Source organism: Olea europaea, chromosome 16 (genome assembly GCF_002742605.1).
Source record: "Olea europaea var. sylvestris chromosome 16, O_europaea_v1, whole genome shotgun sequence".
Classification (NCBI taxonomy): domain Eukaryota; kingdom Viridiplantae; phylum Streptophyta; class Magnoliopsida; order Lamiales; family Oleaceae; genus Olea; species Olea europaea.
In genome coordinates, this window is record NC_036252.1 from 951,335 (window position 1) to 970,269 (window position 18,935).

Below are 18,935 nucleotides of genomic sequence, written 5' to 3' on the forward strand. Positions count from 1 at the left end.
TTTTGGACACTTTCACAAAAAGAAGAAGAAAGAAATTAATACTTTTTAATAATTCTCTTTTAGTTCTTGTTTGATCCCCATTAAATTAAATTACATTACATTTTTCTCTCTCCTATTTTTAATCACACAATTTTTCATAAAATAATATTACACGTAAATCGAAAATTTTTCCTTCTTTTTCAACCACTCATTTTTCTAAAAAATACTATTCCCCCCATTTTCATTTTCAAGTAATGGGGATCAAGCAGGGGCTTATTTTCCCTTCTACAAACATTGAATAAAATTTATTTTTTTTCTATTAATTATATTTATTTCTATTTTTTCTCTCACTTATTATTTATCTATATTTTCTAAGAAAACATTAAATTATATTCGTATAACTTTTGTTTTTATTTTTATTTTGTCATTCAATTTTTTGAAAAAAAATATCTATTTATAATTAAATTATAAAATTTTATATGGACAAAATTATAATTAAATTTAAATATATTGATTTTTTATTTATTCTTTGAAGGTATATTATATAAATAATACTGAATATTAAATTTATTTTTCATTGATTATTATTTCTTTAATTATAAAATTTTATATCAACAAAATTATAATTAAATTTAAACATACTGATTTTTTATTTATTCTTTAAAGGTATATTATATTAATAATACTGAATATTAAATTTATTTTTCATTGATTATTATTTCTTTAATTAAGTTCTTAAATTTTTATTTTTCTAATTTTTTTATTATATGGAAAGGGGTATGAAAAGGAGAAGGGGAATTGTGGAAACCAACATCTCCTATGTAAGACTTTCACACGGTTGTTGTGATATTTATTTCAAATTACAGTATTCTAAAATCTATAAAAATTTTAAAATGAAAGCCCATAGAAGTATATGAAAGACTTCCACTAATATCATACAAATTTATAAAAAAATCCACGAAATTTACCGAAGTATCATTTAAAAAGAGTGCATCAAAATCTTCAAAAATCTCAATTAAGTACACCCCATAAACATCAACCAATTAATTGATGTGTAACATAAGCTAACTAGCATAAGGGCATGGCTATGCCGTTTTGACTTACCAGGTAAGACGACGAGCTAACTAAGATAAGACTAGTCTTTCTAGTTTGGTGGCTAGGCTAATAAAAATGATTATTGCTATTCATCAGCATTGTTTACGCCTCACTGCTACAATAGATGCCGATGATCAACACAACTAATGAATAGCATTATTCAGTAGACATTTCTAGTCTTCGGTGTGAAGTTCTGTATAAGTATCTCCTTGCTATCCCTCTGTTCACTATAGTTATCTGATAATCATAACCATACCCAAACACATTTTTCCATTGGCATTTGTCAAAAGCCATCTCAAACCATATCCTCTAACAAATATTAAAACACTAAAATCAGATAAATAATCAAACGGAAGCGACATTTCTCACAATCTTTACATTGTTTAATCTATTTAAATGAATCCGGATAACAATAGGATGGAACTTCTTAGTGTGCTAGTCGTCAGGAAGTACGGGTTTCTTGTGAAAATATGAACTTATCTCTTGCACCAATGATGTCAGCTAACTGCGAAACTGATGCTTGACATTTGGCACTTGTTGGTGACACATCGTCTGGAAGACAAGGTACACACTCGGGAAGAAATTCTATCCTGCCGGAAGATGGAACATACAAGGACAGTACAGCCCGACAAAATACAAATCTGCAAGATTAGAATGGTTGAATGGAGTATTCAGTCTCGGCATAATTCCTAAATAAAATACTATAGAATTTCCACAAAACTACTCGTCAACTTAAGTCAATGATGAGAAAGATACATACAAAATTCCATGACATTTTGATGAAGTTGCATAGTTTCAATCTGGAGGAAGTTGTCCTCAAATGACAAAGAAGACATAAAATGCTGGGATATAGTTCTACTAAGCACATAAAGAAAGTAAAGAATGTAACCACACGTTAAAAAGTTCATCATACATCAGCCCGATTATTCTAGGTTATTTGTTTAGAACTCTTGTAGATGAAAACCAGCTGCCCCACCATCATTACCTAGCCCTTGTTTGAGCCCCATTCCTTTTGAAAAATTCATTTTTAAACAGTATTTTGACATTATTTCAAACACACATTATTCAATAAAATAATATTACACGCAAATCCAAAACTTTTCCTTATTTTTTAACCACACATTTTCCATCAATACACTATTCAAAAATTCATTCTTTTCCAAAAAATGGGGCTCAAACAAGCTGCTAGTTTATATTATAATGATTCGAGTTAAAATAAGTCCGCCTTGTGCTAACGTCAGTTCAATTTATATTCATAAAGCAGCCTGCCCCCTACCAATCTTCAATATGCTCTCTACTTTAGTGAATAGGCAAAGAACTAGGAATTCCTTGTTAAGAGCTAAGTAATATGGATGGGTGATCCAAAAGAGAAACTGAGAAGCCAGGGACCTTCTCTGTGTGCACAACCAAACATCAAGACAGGTAACCACTATAACCATCGGTTACTTCATTGAACTTTCACCCTATTTTGATAACCAAACTCGGATATTACAAGTACCTTATGAATTCAACAAGATTAATTTTACTAATGGCAACTAGTATGGGATGTATTTTTGATAGACATGCAAATGAATTTAGCAATTTAGAAAACCATAAGGTCATCATCTCCAAATGTTACTGGCTTGACATAAATTTTGATTTTCTTGTTCTCTACAAAATTTCAGTATCAATCAAATACTTCACAAAGCTTCAACAACAAAGGAGCACCGGGGACTAGGATTTTCCCAAGTAAACAAGAAAATAGAACTGATATAAGGACATCCAGACTTATCTAGTTATCCTTCCATGTTACAATTGCAATTACTCATCTGAAGGAAACAAAAAAATGAAATACAAATTTGTAACTGTGTTTACTTGTTAAGTACACGCCCAAAAGGGGGTGAAGGATGAAAAGAGGTTCTTTAAGATTTCAACAAAAAAAAAAAAAAATTGAAAAATGAAAAGAACTGGACAACATTAATGATCCAAAAATGAAGCTCCACTTTGCATAGTCTTAAATTGAAAGTAATCAGATCCATCACTCAATCACCAACTTTCAGACAGATAACACAAAATTTCTGACACGGACAGCTCAAAATTAGGCTGTTGGGTCTCTTAAGTGGTCCACAAAAGCTTCATCTCAAGTCAAGGTTATCAATTTCTTACTTTAGCCATGGCATCCACAATTTATAAACATTTTAAAATGATATCAAACTTTATACTATGAAGACACTTAGAGCTATATATAGCCAGTAACTTTTCATTTACATTGGATAAGCATAATACCTTAAAAGTAGTCGCCGTAGAAATGGATCACTCAAAATTTGAGCCCAAACAGGATCAAGATTGTCAGATGAAGCTAATGACAACCCCCATTGATTTAATGATGAGTAAAGCAGCTTCTCAGCCTTATTGTACATGTCCTGCAGCCACAGTACATTTTTAAGCCAACAAATAGTTAAAAATAATGTTACCTTGCAGCAGTAATAACCACCGCACCGTCTCAACATCAGAGCCACTAAATCCAAGCAAAAGAATGAAAGACTGTAAAGGAGCTGTGAGAAAACTGGTGAATGAGCTTCCACTAGGCTGACGAGTGGAGTCTATAGCAGGAATAGGCATTGATGTGGCTGGAGATAGGAGCATGGCAATTCGTTCTCCTTTTTCTGTGCCACTAATAGCCTGTCCATATTGCATGCATCAAGAAATATTATCCAGAAGTTGAAACCTTCCATATGGAAGGGAGTGCTAAACCAATCTTAAGCAGAAACTGAAATTCATACATAAAACTGCAAAGGGTTCATTGAAATAGTTCTGACATAGAAACCTTTTAATTGCAGTAATTAATATGATACAAAAATTAAAAAAATATGAAAATCTTATGTTACCAAAGTAAAATAAAATAAGATATTGGAAAAAGTTCGCTGAAATAGAGTTGGTTTGGCTAAAGAAACTATCCATGTACAACTTTCTATAACATAAAAGCATACTGGATCCTTCTTGCAAGCAATTTTTCGGTCAATAAGTAATCACGTGGAATGCTGCTTGTCATGTTATAGTCCATTATAAATGAAACTAGTGACTAATGAACTGAAGTTGGAATTGCTAAGATACTTGCCTTGAATGCTTGACTACTGTCGCTGTCAATTATTAGAAAAAGAGGCCTTCTTGTGAAGGGCAATAAGTCACAGGGATATATGCAGTTCATGCCTGAAAAAAAAAAAAAAAAAAAAAAAAACATATTATGCCCTAGCATATACATCCTTCAGTGCATAGACATAACGAAAATAGTGATTTACTACCTCCATTTCCACGAGCCCCTATATGTAAGCAGTCAGCAATCTGACCAGAATGAAGATCAGCACTATCACCGCCAAAGCTAGTCGGATGTGCAGAGGTAGATTCAGAGTTGATGGAATGGAATTGAAAGCCAGAGCCAATAGAATGCGCAACACGAGATGGAGACGACAGAGTATGTGCACTTCTTCCTGGAGCATAGTCAATGGTGTGTTCATCATGTCCGACAAAACGAATTAAACATAAACTCAGCTTAAAGAAATGAAAAGTATAATTTCCATTACCTGAAGCTGATAGATATATTAGGAGAATTCCATCAGGAGCGAGCTCCTCACACACTGTCCCTAAAACCTAAACACAAGCGTAAAAGTCAAGGGACGGTTTGGGCAGAAAACAATATGTTTATCTAATAATTATTTTGAACTTAAGGTATTCTTGGCCTACAGGAAGCCTTTTTATTATTGTTATTATTATTTTTCTGTTTCTGTGCCTTACGGAAAGGTAAAGCTGTGAAAGAGCATATCCAAAACCAAGTACACACCATACCCTCAAAGTTTTCACCCCATCTATATAGTTCAGAAAGAAGAAAAATAATCTCTTTGTTAAATGACAGTTTTACTAATAAATTTAGTAAACGTGTTGAAGATTAAATTTAAATAAATATGTGTTTCCTTTTGATAGACCCCCACCTCCAATATTCCAATACAAGTAGTTCTTAGTTCACTATTCTAGAGAATTCCATAGTTAGTTAGCAAAAGGGTAGAATTGTAATAACAAACTAGTAAATTCTCTATAAATGTAATGAGGGGAAAGCTGGGACATCATTTAGGAAAGATTGAGAAAACTGGGGAAAGACCAAGGCCTCCCGAACGCCTTGGGAATTGTCATTTCATTTACTTTATGTTCTTCATTTCATTTGAATAAACAGTACAATAATTCCTTGTTCACAATCCATCCTTCCCAGCTAATTCATACTAAATTACATCTGCACTTTCCATTACATAAATCAGCCACCATATTGACTACCTAACTAGATCCAATAATCACCCACAAGACAGGTTCATCAACAGCTTCACAGGTCCAAACAGGAGCAACAGCAGCATCGACTCTATTCATCAACAGCAGAATTCAACAGAAGCAATCAGGATCCTATCAAATTGGTATCAAAGCCTTCGATTCTCGGACAAAGGGAACCTATGTTCAGCAAAGAAGTACAAGAGAGTTTAAACTTGGTAATGAGTATGTTGGAGAAGAGGTTAAGGCGATAGGAAGGAGATCAAAACGATGATTCAGGGTTGGATTCATGCACCCGACTCAACACATCGTTATTCTATGGGGACAATTTAGATTCGTGGCTGATTGAGGCGATGCGATGCCTAGACAAGAATCACAGCTTATCAGAGAGGAAAAAGGTAGAAGCCGCAGTTGCTTGCTTTTATAGAGAGGCTTGGGCATGGTTCCAAGAGATAGACGATAGCTGTCCAATAGAAACCTGGGTATAATTGAAGGTGAGGATAATGGTTCAATTTCCCATGAAGCAGATCTCCGTTGGCGAATTTTCAAATTGGAAGCAGGAGAATGAGTTGAACCAGAAGACAGCAGGGGAAGAATAGCCCGGTAAAGTGCATGTGTCCCCATTAGTGGAGGAAAAATTCCATTGCACAAAGGAACTGTCATCACCGGAGGAGGAGGAGAAATTCGAATTGCAGAAAAGGGAAAGTCACGAGAGCGGTAGGAAGGAAAAGGGAATTGCACTTAATTTGACCGGAAACAACGTGGATCCGGAACTCACCATCGCTTCCGAGAGCCCCCCAAAATTGAAGGAAGTTGGAGTAAATAGCCATAGCACGGACCGCCGGAAGGAGCCGGCTAGGAAGGAAAAGGAGGTCACCACTTCATCAGGAATTACCCACGCATATCCACATCGATCTGATGAAATCGGGGTGAATAGAGTGCGCGGGGATCGGCCTGAGATAACCATCAGAGACGGGAGGTCAACTGAAATCTCTCCATTACTATTGCCGGAGGGGGAGAAGATGCCTGAGCTCGATTGGGNNNTGCGGGGGGGGGGGGGGGGAGGGGGCCGGGGGGGGGGGGGGGGGGGGGGGGGATTTCTCTGGTAATGGGCTGAAACTGGAGAATCTGACTCGGGACAGCAGAAACAAAAAGGAATTACTGAAGCAGAGAGGGGTGGACTATGGTATGGAGTTGGCCTAACACGTGGAAGACAGGAATGAGTTAGTATGGCAGGCCCAAATGAATTACAGTAGCCCAAACCACTTAAATCCAGCTTCTAGCCCACTTATACACTCTCATCCAGCCCCTTTTCATACTCAATTAACCTACGTAATCCACCCTAAAAACCATCACATTATTCTTGCTTTTAGCCCCGATCTGCTGCAATTGGGAAAACGATTATATCACCGGTGGAGGGAGAAGATTACAATCGAGCATCACGCAGAAGATGCACACAGCTTTTTGGAAATTTCAGTCAAAATCAACAAAGTGGGAGAGAGCACAATTGGATGGAGTAGCCAGGAGGATTCAAGAAGAATGGAGAACCGCAACGGCCATGAGAAATCTACCATCAGAGAAAATCGGAGATTTATAAAAAGCATATAAGCACCGTGGTCGACGATCTCAGATGGAGTATTTTTGGGCTGAGTTCGTTGGATAAGGATGAAGTCTCCGGTGATAAAGAAATTCCAGCCTCGAAGCATTCGAAATTGGGGAGCTCAGAGACAGCCATGAAAGAACACCAATGTCAACCCTCCGAGCCTCCACTGTCATCGTCGGAAGGGAAGAAGTTGGAATATTGCGTGGAGGGGTTCCAAATGCATGATATAGAGACCATGATGAAGAAACAGGAAAGGACTGGGCTTGAAATTAAGGCTGACTTCCATAGAAAAAACCTATGGGCTATGATTTGAAGTTGGACCAAGGAGTTGAAGATCAAAATGAATCCTCGAGGCAGGTCCCATATCCAGATAAGAATGAATTAGTGAGAATGGCCCAAATGAAGCAGGCCCAGTTAAACTTTGGCCCATCTAGATCTAAAATTAATATGGATAACCCAAGCCCACAACGCCTTTATTTCCCAGTCCACACACAACCTGCCTGTTAATCAAAGTTCACCTTCAGTTTCAATCCCAAGATCAGTTTTCATTACTCCAAAATTCGATAAACCAAAGCAATCCCAACCACCAAATCAACTTACTGTTTCAGAGCTTTGAAAAAGGAGGGAATATGGTTTATGCCTTCATTGTGACAAGGAAAAGCCAGTAGACCATAACTGTGAAAATCAGAGGTTGCAAATGTTGGAGGTAACTGATGATTTAGAGGAAGTGCTTCATAGAGGTGGAAAACGAAGATGAAAAAAAAAAATGGAGCTTCCGAGGATGAAGTTTCAGGGGCAGATTGGTTGTGAACTTATGATATTATTAACCGATGGTGCAGCTAGCTATAATGTGTTTACAACTCATCGGGTTCAAAAATTGGAAAGTCGGCAAAGAGCTACTACCAGTTATGGGATTTGCATGAATAACATTCTAAGTGGTGGCGGTCAGCACAAGAACTTCTTAACGGCATGTGGACTAAAATATCGCATTTTGGCATTTGGCATGGTGGGAATTCTTATCAAAGAAATGATGCAGTTTCATGAAATTCCGAATTTTAACGTTGAATCACACTTCCACCTTGAGGACAATGTGGATTTTGGGACGGCGGGTAATGATAGACCCCCACCTCCAATATTTCAATACAACTATTCTAGAGAATTTCATAGTTAGTTAGCAAAATGGTAGAATTGTAATAACAAACTAGTAAATTCTCTATAAATGTAATGGGGGGAAAGTTGGGACATCATTTAGGAAAGCTTGAGAAAACTAGGGAGAGACCAAGGCCTCTCGACTACCTTGGGAATTGTCATTTCATTTACTTTGTTCTTCATTTCATTTGAATAAACGGTACAGTAATTCCTTGTTCACAATCCATCCTTCCCAGCTAATTCGTACTGCTTATTTCGTCAATTACATCTGCACTTTCTATTACATAAATCAGCCACCATATGGACTACCTAAACTAGATCCAATAATTACCCACAAGACAGGTTCATCAACAGCTTCACAAGTCTAGACAAGAGCAGCGACAGCATCGACTCTATTCATCAGCAGCAGAATTCAACAGAAGCAATCAGGATCCTATCACATTCTCTAATAGTTTAAACTTTTAGATGAAGTGATTCAAATGGAATCATAGCACTGATAGCTGGCAAAAGTTCTGAATTCAAATCATGTTTTCCCATTTATAAAAATTGTGCATGTGTTAGACCTTGGGTTTAAAATGAATTCAGCATGCAGGTGTGTTGAAGATATATTTAAATAAATAAATTTGAACCCTCTCTCACAACCAAACTTTTTAGATGGGGTGGTTCAGCCGAACCCAATTATGCCCCAAAAAGGTAAGCATCTATGCAAGCATTTTACATGCCACAATAGTGTCAGTGTCACAAGATAATGGTACTGCCATAAACAAACTTAGAGTAGACATCACATATGGGATTATCTGCATGAAGTGCTGCCCACTGGCAGAAGTTATTTTTTTACCATTTTTTTCCACTTCATCGCGCACTAACCCTCTAATTTATCTCTGCCAGTAACACCCAGAGGTAAAAAGATTTGCACGTTCTACTTTAATAAATTTAGTGGTATTTGCATGGTATCACTACATAAAATCCAGATCCAATTCACAGTACCAAAAGGAAAACTTTGCAGATAGTGAATACTCACAGCCATGAAATGGGTAACAGATGGACGATATAAGACGGCTTTTCGAGGGTTAGGCGCCAAAGTAGGATCCGTTATATCTTGATTTACACGATTGGACCCCGGAGTCCCATTTTGACTAGCATTTGTTACATTGTCACTTGATGCATCCATGTTTGTCTGGTAAAATAAACCACTGGGTTCCCACTCCAAGCATTGTAGCATTCTGAAAGTATCAAGGGTGAGTTCTGAAAACTTGACCTGATCAAGAGATCAACAACAAAGAAGAACACATTACATGCTCAGTTTGACAAGTCTACCCAAAAATTAATATCACCTTCAACAAGTGCCATAAAAGAGCTAATTTAGACCATTGAACCATAAATTAAAGACTTAGATCTTTTATTAATGCTTTCAGTTTTAACAATAATAAGCAACGAACAATACAAACCTCATTAGGATGATAACTGCATAACAATGCATCTCTTAGTTTAAGCTTTCTTGGTGCGTCCACATGTGGGAGACTATTTGGTTGAAGATCCAATACAACACTATATCTCAAAGGCCTGATGTTCATAAAAGCTGTGTCAGCTTTTAGAAATTTTACTATTTCCTGAATTACCAGCTTCCACTCTTTGAAGTCAGTTTCCTGGAAACAAGACCATTTTGGAAGTCATTCAGCTATAGAGAAATTTTTTAAGAAAGACCGAAGTAGTGAAAGAAAATGAAAACTAATCTTTTCTAGTTCTTATAAGTTGCCTTCTTTATTTAGTCAATTATTCAGTAATCTACCCTTATTTTTCCAGAATTTTATTTTGCAGATTTTTGCCTTTCCTCTTCCAGCTCGCTCCCCATACTTTATTTGACAAGGGCAGGGCATGATTCTTTCAATAAAAAAGGTCAAAATTTTAAAATCCTTCAAAAATCAGACAATTACAAGTCACGTCAGAATAAATTGTTCTTCATTTAAAACAGGACACTAATATGGAAAAATTAGTGTTGGGCTCCCTAACCTTCCATGAAATGTGGACTCGGCTCTCCAACCTTTAAAATTAATGTTTTGACTCCCCAACCCATTCAATCATGTGAAATTGAATCCCTACGTGACGGAATCCATTACTTTGACCATTTTTTTAAAAATACTATTATGCAAATTAGCTATTAAAATGATAAAGATCAAAAACCAAAAATTCAAAAAGAAAAAAACGTTGTTAAACAAACAAAAAGAAAAGGAAAAAAAATTCAGTGTCCTTCCGCATGGCCTTACCCCACCCCACCCCAATCCAATTACGACCACCACCAAACCCCTTTCCCACGGCCACCAACCCCATTTTCATGTATTTCAGAGCAACTAAGATAATTGGGTAGAAACCTCTGCAATATGCATTATCTGTGTGTGTGTTTTCCTTCATTTGGAAACACCGTAAAGCTCATGTAAGAAAAACACCGAGGGTCGAGGATTTGAGAAATTATATAAATGAATTGTTTTGCTATTCAATCAAGTGTTTTTCTCTAAAATCGAAGCCAATACTGTGTTCTTTTGTGGGCCATTTGCCTCCAAGTGTTTTCTTTCTCTAATCAAAGCCAATATTGTGTTCGTTTGTGGATCATTTGTCTTGCTTCTTTGGATTTGGATTGCTCTGCTATGGTGCTGACCCATTTGCCAATTTCAAGTTGGAGTTTCTTAAATTACTGTTTCTCCAGTTGGTGTCCCTTAACAGGTTGCCTCAACTTCTCTCTCACTGTGTTTGCGGCTTATTATTGAATTTGTAATGAATTTAGCAATAAAAAAATTAGTTTCATTTTATCTTCTTGTTATGTTTTCAGCTTTGTTTGTTTCACTGTTTTTTATATGCTATCATTATGCATTTATGTAATTGAACAACATATCCAAGCAGGATCTTTTGATGTTTTTCTATTCTAATATATAAAACAGGCATTTGATGCATGCCAGCAGCCAAGACCTGCACCAATGTCCATGTAACAAAGGTTGCCGCTCAATGCTGTCATGAACTTAAATGCCTTGAACACTAAAATGTTATTTCTATGCAGAATAAACTGCCAATGCACAAAATTCAACAGTCAAATTTAGTCAAAAAAATACAAATATTTTCTAAAGAACAAGGCTGTTGCTCATACACCAGTCGGGTCAGAAAAAACCAGTTGCAAAAATTACACATTGACCATTTATTGTATTGTCAATCATGAATGAGGCTTGTAGTTTCACTAGTGGATACTAGTTAATGAAAGAATACTGAGCATTTTCCTTGTGGTGTCCAAAGACCACTGGTTATGTTATTATCAAACTATGCAGTAAGCATTTTCCTCACTATAACACTACTTACTACTACTGATAAATCTTGGGTTGTGCTTGGGGCACATAATTTTGGATCCATAATGGTGTCCATGCACTCACATGGGGTGGGGGCCACTCTCAAATGGGCCCCATCCCATGTGAGTGTATGGAAACCCTTATGGACCCAAAATTATGTAACAATAGATTTATCCATAAATCTTTCACCTCACCAGGTAGCCCGTTCCAAGACAATGGTTTGCTCATACACAGTGGTTTGCACATACACTACTGATAAAAGAGCGAGCAAATTAAATGACCTAGCAATACCTGATGAACCCTACACAAATCTGGAAACAAGAACATCCATGTAATATATACAGATATACATGACAGCATGTATGCGTGCAATATATATGATATTTGTATAGGTGCACAGAATCAGAAACACATGCACGTGTACATTTATATAAACTTATAAACATGTGACTCATGAAAAGAACCTGGAATGTCCTCTTGCACTCGTCAAGCAACATCTTCAGCTGATTCACCAGCTGATACACCACTTCTCGCCGATTAAACACCAAACAGACTGTCAAAAACCGAGCAAGAAACCTCAACTGCTTGCTCGCAAGATTGATATCCTGATACAAGCCTTCTTTGAAATACTCCCTTGTCAGTATTGCCTCGTAGAATATATATGATTCAGACAAATAGCTTGCCTCACTTGTCCTCATGTACTGCCCAAAATAAAGCTGACCAATCCGAGATGCAATTTCCCCAATCTCCCATCTCTTCAACCCTGCCTCGACCAGCTTTTGCCTATTCTCTTGTTGAAACTTCCATAACTGGGTGTAGACCTTGAAAACTTTGTAAAAGTACGTATCATATCTAATAAATCATTAAAATTAACCACCATCTCAGAATCTCATTTTAATATAATACAATTTACATACTGATTCTGTAATCAACATTTATACCGCCCATTACATCACTATAATAGAAGTAAAACATTTAGCTAAATTAAGCATATTATCGATATTATACAAGAAAATAAAAAAAAATAAAAAATTTATTTTACCCCTTCAAAATGAACCTAAAACCCCAAAAGTAAAATTAAGGCTTTTGGAGGTAAATTTTTACTTACCGGGTGCGTTGATAGTAGGGCAAATCACGAATCTTCGAGAATTTCTTGTCTGCCTTCGCCACTAAATTCCAGTACAATTCGATCACCGAAACATTAGTATTGGTGCTGTTACTAATATTGGACTGATTCAGCGACATTTGTGTTTCTTTTTCTAGTATTTGATTCTTTATTTGGCAAACTCTAACTTAGAACACCATTTTTTCTTCACGCTAGAAGCTAAATACGGTAGGAGTGAAGGGTTGAAATTTTCATGGGGGAAGAGAAATGGGGTTAAGAAAAATGCAAGAGTTTAGCCAAAAGAAATAAAATTGAAAAGTGCAGTTTATTGGGGTCACGGTCGGTTAATTTGGAAATATTGTTGTTTGACTAAACCGGATGCATAATTAGGGTCGGATAAAATTTTCTAATCGAATTGAACTTGATGATTTTTCTCAAGTTAAATATTCGAATGATTATTTGAATCGAAAATCTATGGGTACGATTCGGTTCTAAATCAAGAATCGAATAATCGAATCTTTCTAATTTTTTTATATTGAATAAATCAAATTATTTTATTTTTTTCTAAACAAATTAACAATTTAACTAATTAGGTGATTGAGTCAGCATTTAGTACTGGAAGGAGTATTTTTGATCCATTTAGGAGCTCTTTAACTCTTAAAATAGTTGAGGTCTTGATTTGTACACAAAACTGGCCAATAGAATAATTTAGACTTTTGAGAATTTCCCAAGATAGAGTTTGCATTGAAGAGACGGAGTTCTATAAGAGCATTGAGAATAGTAACAAAATATATGGTTTATTTTTCTTATTAAATCTTTTTAGCTGAACAATTTTTAGTTTATTTATGTTTGTTAATTTTGCTTTTTCAATTTTTTCTATAGAGTTTCTTCCTATGGCAAGTCAAGCAATTGATGATTAAATCAAATAGTCGGAAGTATTAGTAATACTTAAAAATATATTATCTCTATGACTTCTAATTCAAGAAATTTTTTTATGTCGACTTGAAGGCTGAAGCAAATGAATTATTGATATGAATTGTCAATATTTTAATATTAGTATCTATTTTTTGGTATTTGTATATGTTAGTAAATTAATTTTATTAGACAACTTGTTATTTATATATTTTTGAATTGGACATCGTTAATTTGTAAAAGTTATGATTAAATATGTTATTAGTTGTATTTATATGATGTTGTTGTAAATGTTAAAAAATGTAATTATGGTACGAAGTGGAACAGGACCGAATGGAAACGTTCGGGTTCGGTTCCATAATTATATTTGGACCCGATGATTTTACTTACTAAATACCTCAATTCTTTGGTTCAGTTCGGTTCTAAAAAGAACCGAACCGGACCATGCACAGCTTTATGCATAATTGTAAGTTTGGTGTCAAAATGTATGGGAGTTTGAACAATATTATTTTCAGTCGCTCACTACTACGATCATCCTACATAATATACATGTGTCGATTAGTAATTTGTTGCATACGGTAATAAAAAACTATTACATTAATGTATTAAATCATTAATTGTTACATGTATGTCATATAGAATGACTACGATGGTGAGCGACTGCAAATAACATTATTCCTAAGAATTAGTGTGTACTGATAGCTGGTGTAACGATCCGGACTTCTCGCCCAAGCCGTTAGCTTTACGTATTATCCACTTTGGGTGGGCCTTGCTCCCACTTATCCTTTACGGCTTTCTTTCGCATTCCCCAGGATTCGAACTCTTGACCTCTATATAAAAGAGACTTAAGTTGAATCCTGGTACCATTCGTAAAGCTAACGGCTTGGGCGAGAGGTCCAGGTCGTTACAAAAAAATGCGCATTTTTTTTGTAACGACCCGGACCTCTCGTCCAAGCCGTTATCTTATGTACTGTCCGCTTCGGGTGGGCCTTGCGCCCACTTACCCCTCACGGCTTTCTATCGCGTCCCCCAGAATTCGAACTCTTGACCTCTACATAAGAGAGATTTAAGAGTTCGAATCCTGGGGAACGCGATAGAAAGCCATGAAGGGTAAGTGGGCGCAAGGCCCACCCGAAACGGACAATACGTAAGATAACGGTTTGGGCGAGAGGTCCGGGTCGTTACAGCTGGACTAGTTAATTCGTAGTCCAACCCAATATAATGGTTGGTATGGAAATAAACAAATAGGTCGAAGCTTGTTATGCTGACCTCGATAATTTGATCTGAAAGATTTGAGCACCACAGTCCCTAGGGTCGGGTTTTGATACTCGAGGCCCCACAAAAATTAAAAATTTAATTTTAAAATCATTTCAACTTTGCAAAGTATTATTAAAATCACTATAGTATTTCCAATTTGATTGAATCAATGTTTTTCTCTCTGTCATAGTTTAGAAGCATTTTAAAATATTTTTTAACAAGGAAGTGAAAGATTGAATTGAATACTTAAGAAGAGTGAAGTAATATTAAATAATTTAATCAGCAAGGGTCCTCGACGATAGGAGTGGGCATGGGTTGGGTTAAGTTGATTTTTTTCCAACCTAGAGATATCAAACTCGGTTCGGACTCGTCACGAGTCGAGCAAGAGTGGGATTCAACTAGTCGAGCAAAGCTCGACTTGTTGAGCTTACAAGGCCCACGAGCCAAAAGTTCACAAGCCCACGAGTCGTGGGCTCGTAAAAAATGTGAAGAAAAATGTTGGAAATTTTCAAAAAAAAAAAAAAATAGACCTCATGAGCTGAGTCGAGCTCATGTGTTTAAGGGCCGAGCCGGCTCGATTCAGCCCATTGCCACGTCTCTTCCAAGCCAAACCCAATCTAACATGGTAGGTTTAATCTAAAATCAAACCAGTCGTATCCCATTAATGGTTTAAATCCAACCCAATACAAACCAACCAAGTTTGATTGGTTTGGATTGGGTTGGTCGGTTTTGGCTACGACCCAATTAAAGTTGAATCCGATTATTTTTTTTGTTAAATTTGGATAAATTTTTAAAGTTTGAAATTACTTGAAAATCTCTATTTTTTTCTTAATATCTATATAAGGAATTTTTTCTAAAAAACAATGTATAAATAAAATGTAAATTTATGAAGCATTTTTATTTTTACAATTTATTTTGGATTTATTCATTTCATCATCATGTTCTTAATTTTACTTTATTGTCAAATAATATTTCATTTGTACAAAATGTTCATGGGAATCAATTTATGTAAATAAAATAGACGTTTATAAATTATAAGTACTCATATCTTTACTATTGTGTTTATTTAGAATTTTTTTTCTATATCTTAGATATTATTATTTTTAATTTAACGGGTTGGGCCTCAAATTTAATTTTGGATCAATACATAAACCCTGATTCTATATATTACATTTCATAAATAACAAACTCACTAAAATATTTTAAAAATTAGGTGGTAAATAAATTTATTAAATATTAAATTGTAATATAATATATATTATTTATTTTCACCCCACTACACCACATTCCCTCTACCTCTCCACTGGAGATGGCCATCGATTTTGACGATTGCTTCGATGGACGCTTCGACGACTATTCCGATGATCGTTCCGTCAACTTCTCCAACTCCGATGATAGAAAAATCTCAAAAAATTGAAGAAAAAAAATTCTCTCTCTACACTCTACTATAGAAAAATCTCTTGAAATTTATCTGTGACCAGATTTATTGTTCATGTCTATGCCTGTGTTTTATGTAACTAGTTGTGATCAAACTTATTTTTGCTGTAACTATATGTGACCGTTTAATTAGGGGTGGCAAATGGGCCGAGCAGCTCGTCGGCTCACCCGCTTAGCTCGCGAAAATGGAGCTCGTGGGCAGTTCGGGCTCATAAAAACACGAGCGCGAGCGCGAGCCAAACGGGCAGGTTTAGTGGGCGAGCCGAGCAAAAAACGAGCCGCTCGCGGCAAGCCCTCGTGTTAAATGTGACCGAAACGGTCACATTTTTTAAAATGTGACCGTTTCGGTCACTTTATCAAACGGTCACAGACTTTTGTCAGTGATCGTTTCAGTCCCCCATTTATTATTTTTCTTTTTTTTGACCGTTAACGGTCGCTGAATTTTTTCAGTGACCGTTTTGGTCCGTATATTTTGTTTTTTTTTCTTTTCTTCTTCTATAAATAATGGCATTTAACCACAAATTTTTTTACATTTCTCTCAACTTTCTTGTGTTGTGTTGATAACTTGCAATTTTTATATACAATTTATATAATATTCAATTCTTATTTCTCAGTTCTCACTATATTTATGACCTAGCAATACCTGATGAACCCTACACAAATCTGGAAACAAGAACATCCATGTAATATATACAGATATACATGACAGCATGTATGCGTGCAATATATATGATATTTGTATAGGTGCACAGAATCAGAAACACATGCACGTGTACATTTATATAAACTTATAAACATGTGACTCATGAAAAGAACCTGGAATGTCCTCTTGCACTCGTCAAGCAACATCTTCAGCTGATTCACCAGCTGATACACCACTTCTCGCCGATTAAACACCAAACAGACTGTCAAAAACCGAGCAAGAAACCTCAACTGCTTGCTCGCAAGATTGATATCCTGATACAAGCCTTCTTTGAAATACTCCCTTGTCAGTATTGCCTCGTAGAATATATATGATTCAGACAAATAGCTTGCCTCACTTGTCCTCATGTACTGCCCAAAATAAAGCTGACCAATCCGAGATGCAATTTCCCCAATCTCCCATCTCTTCAACCCTGCCTCGACCAGCTTTTGCCTATTCTCTTGTTGAAACTTCCATAACTGGGTGTAGACCTTGAAAACTTTGTAAAAGTACGTATCATATCTAATAAATCATTAAAATTAACCACCATCTCAGAATCTCATTTTAATATAATACAATTCACATACTGATTTTGTAATCAACATTTATACCGCCCATTACATCACTATAATAGAAGTAAAACATTTAGCTAAATTAAGCATATTATCGATATTATACAAGAAAATAAAAAAAAATAAAAAATTTATCTTACCCCTTCAAAATGAACCTAAAACCCCAAAAGTAAAATTAAGGCTTTTGGAGGTAAATTTTTACTTACCGGGTGCGTTGATAGTAGGGCAAATCACGAATCTTCGAGAATTTCTTGTCTGCCTTCGCCACTAAATTCCAGTACAATTCGATCACCGAAACATTAGTATTGGTGCTGTTGCTAATATTGGACTGATTCAGCGACATTTGTGTTTCTTTTTCTAGTATTTGATTCTTTATTTGGCAAACTCTAACTTAGAACACCATTTTTTCTTCACGCTAGAAGCTAAATACGGTAGGAGTGAAGGGTTGAAATTTTCATGGGGGAAGAGAAATGGGGTTAAGAAAAATGCAAGAGTTTAGCCAAAAGAAATAAAATTGAAAAGTGCAGTTTATTGGGGTCACGGTCGGTTAATTTGGAAATATTGTTGTTTGACTAAACCGGATGCATAATTAGGGTCGGATAAAATTTTCTAATCGAATTGAACTTGATGATTTTTCTCAAGTTAAATATTCGAATGATTATTTGAATCGAAAATCTATGGGTACGATTCGGTTCTAAATCAAGAACCGAATAATCGAATCTTCCTAATTTTTTTTATATTGAATAAATCAAATTATTTTATTTTTTTCTAAACAAATTAACAATTTAACTAATTAGGTGATTGAGTCAGCATTTAGTACTGGAAGGAGTATTTTTGATCCATTTAGGAGCTCTTTAACTCTTAAAATAGTTGAGGTCTTGATTTGTACACAAAACTGGCCAATAGAATAATTTAGACTTTTGAGAATTTCCCAAGATAGAGTTTGCATTGAAGAGACGGAGTTCTATAAGAGCATTGAGAATAGTAACAAAATATATGGTTTATTTTTCTTATTAAATCTTTTTAGCTGAACAATTTTTAGTTTATTTATGTTTGTTAATTTTGCTTTTTCAATTTTTTCTATAGAGTTTCTTCCTATGGCAAGTCAAGCAATTGATGATTAAATCAAATAGTCGGAAGTATTAGTAATACTTAAAAATATATTATCTCTATGACTTCTAATTCAAGAAATTTTTTTATGTCGACTTGAAGGCTGAAGCAAATGAATTATTGATATGAATTGTCAATATTTTAATATTAGTATCTATTTTTTGGTATTTGTATATGTTAGTAAATTAATTTTATTAGACAACTTGTTATTTATATATTTTTGAATTGGACATCGTTAATTTGTAAAAGTTATGATTAAATATGTTATTAGTTGTATTTATATGATGTTGTTGTAAATGTTAAAAAATGTAATTATGGTACGAAGTGGAACAGGACCGAATGGAAACGTTCGGGTTCGGTTCCATAATTATATTTGGACCCGATGACTTTACTTACTAAATACCTCAATTCTTTG

General features: G+C 35.4%; 2 protein-coding genes across 2 annotated transcripts; both read right to left on the reverse strand.

The window, feature by feature from the left end:
• Positions 1-1,141: 1,141 nt before the first annotated feature.
• Positions 1,142-12,855, reverse strand: LOC111411613 (protein SCAI-like). Its single transcript, XM_023042131.1, has 10 exons — positions 12,554-12,855; positions 11,910-12,297; positions 9,565-9,762; positions 9,138-9,374; positions 4,635-4,701; positions 4,356-4,541; positions 4,172-4,263; positions 3,553-3,735; positions 3,340-3,476; positions 1,142-1,715 (listed from the first exon to the last, which is right to left on the reverse strand). Exons 1-10 carry the CDS (start codon positions 12,688-12,690, stop codon positions 1,517-1,519), a joined length of 1,824 nt encoding a protein of 607 aa, XP_022897899.1. The 5' UTR covers positions 12,691-12,855; the 3' UTR covers positions 1,142-1,516.
• A 3,934-nt stretch (positions 12,856-16,789) lies between these two features.
• Positions 16,790-17,924, reverse strand: LOC111412895 (protein SCAI-like). The gene is made up of 2 exons (XM_023043763.1): positions 17,617-17,924; positions 16,790-17,360 (listed from the first exon to the last, which is right to left on the reverse strand). Exons 1-2 carry the CDS (start codon positions 17,751-17,753, stop codon positions 16,790-16,792), a joined length of 708 nt encoding a protein of 235 aa, XP_022899531.1. The 5' UTR covers positions 17,754-17,924.
• Positions 17,925-18,935: the final 1,011 nt, after the last annotated feature.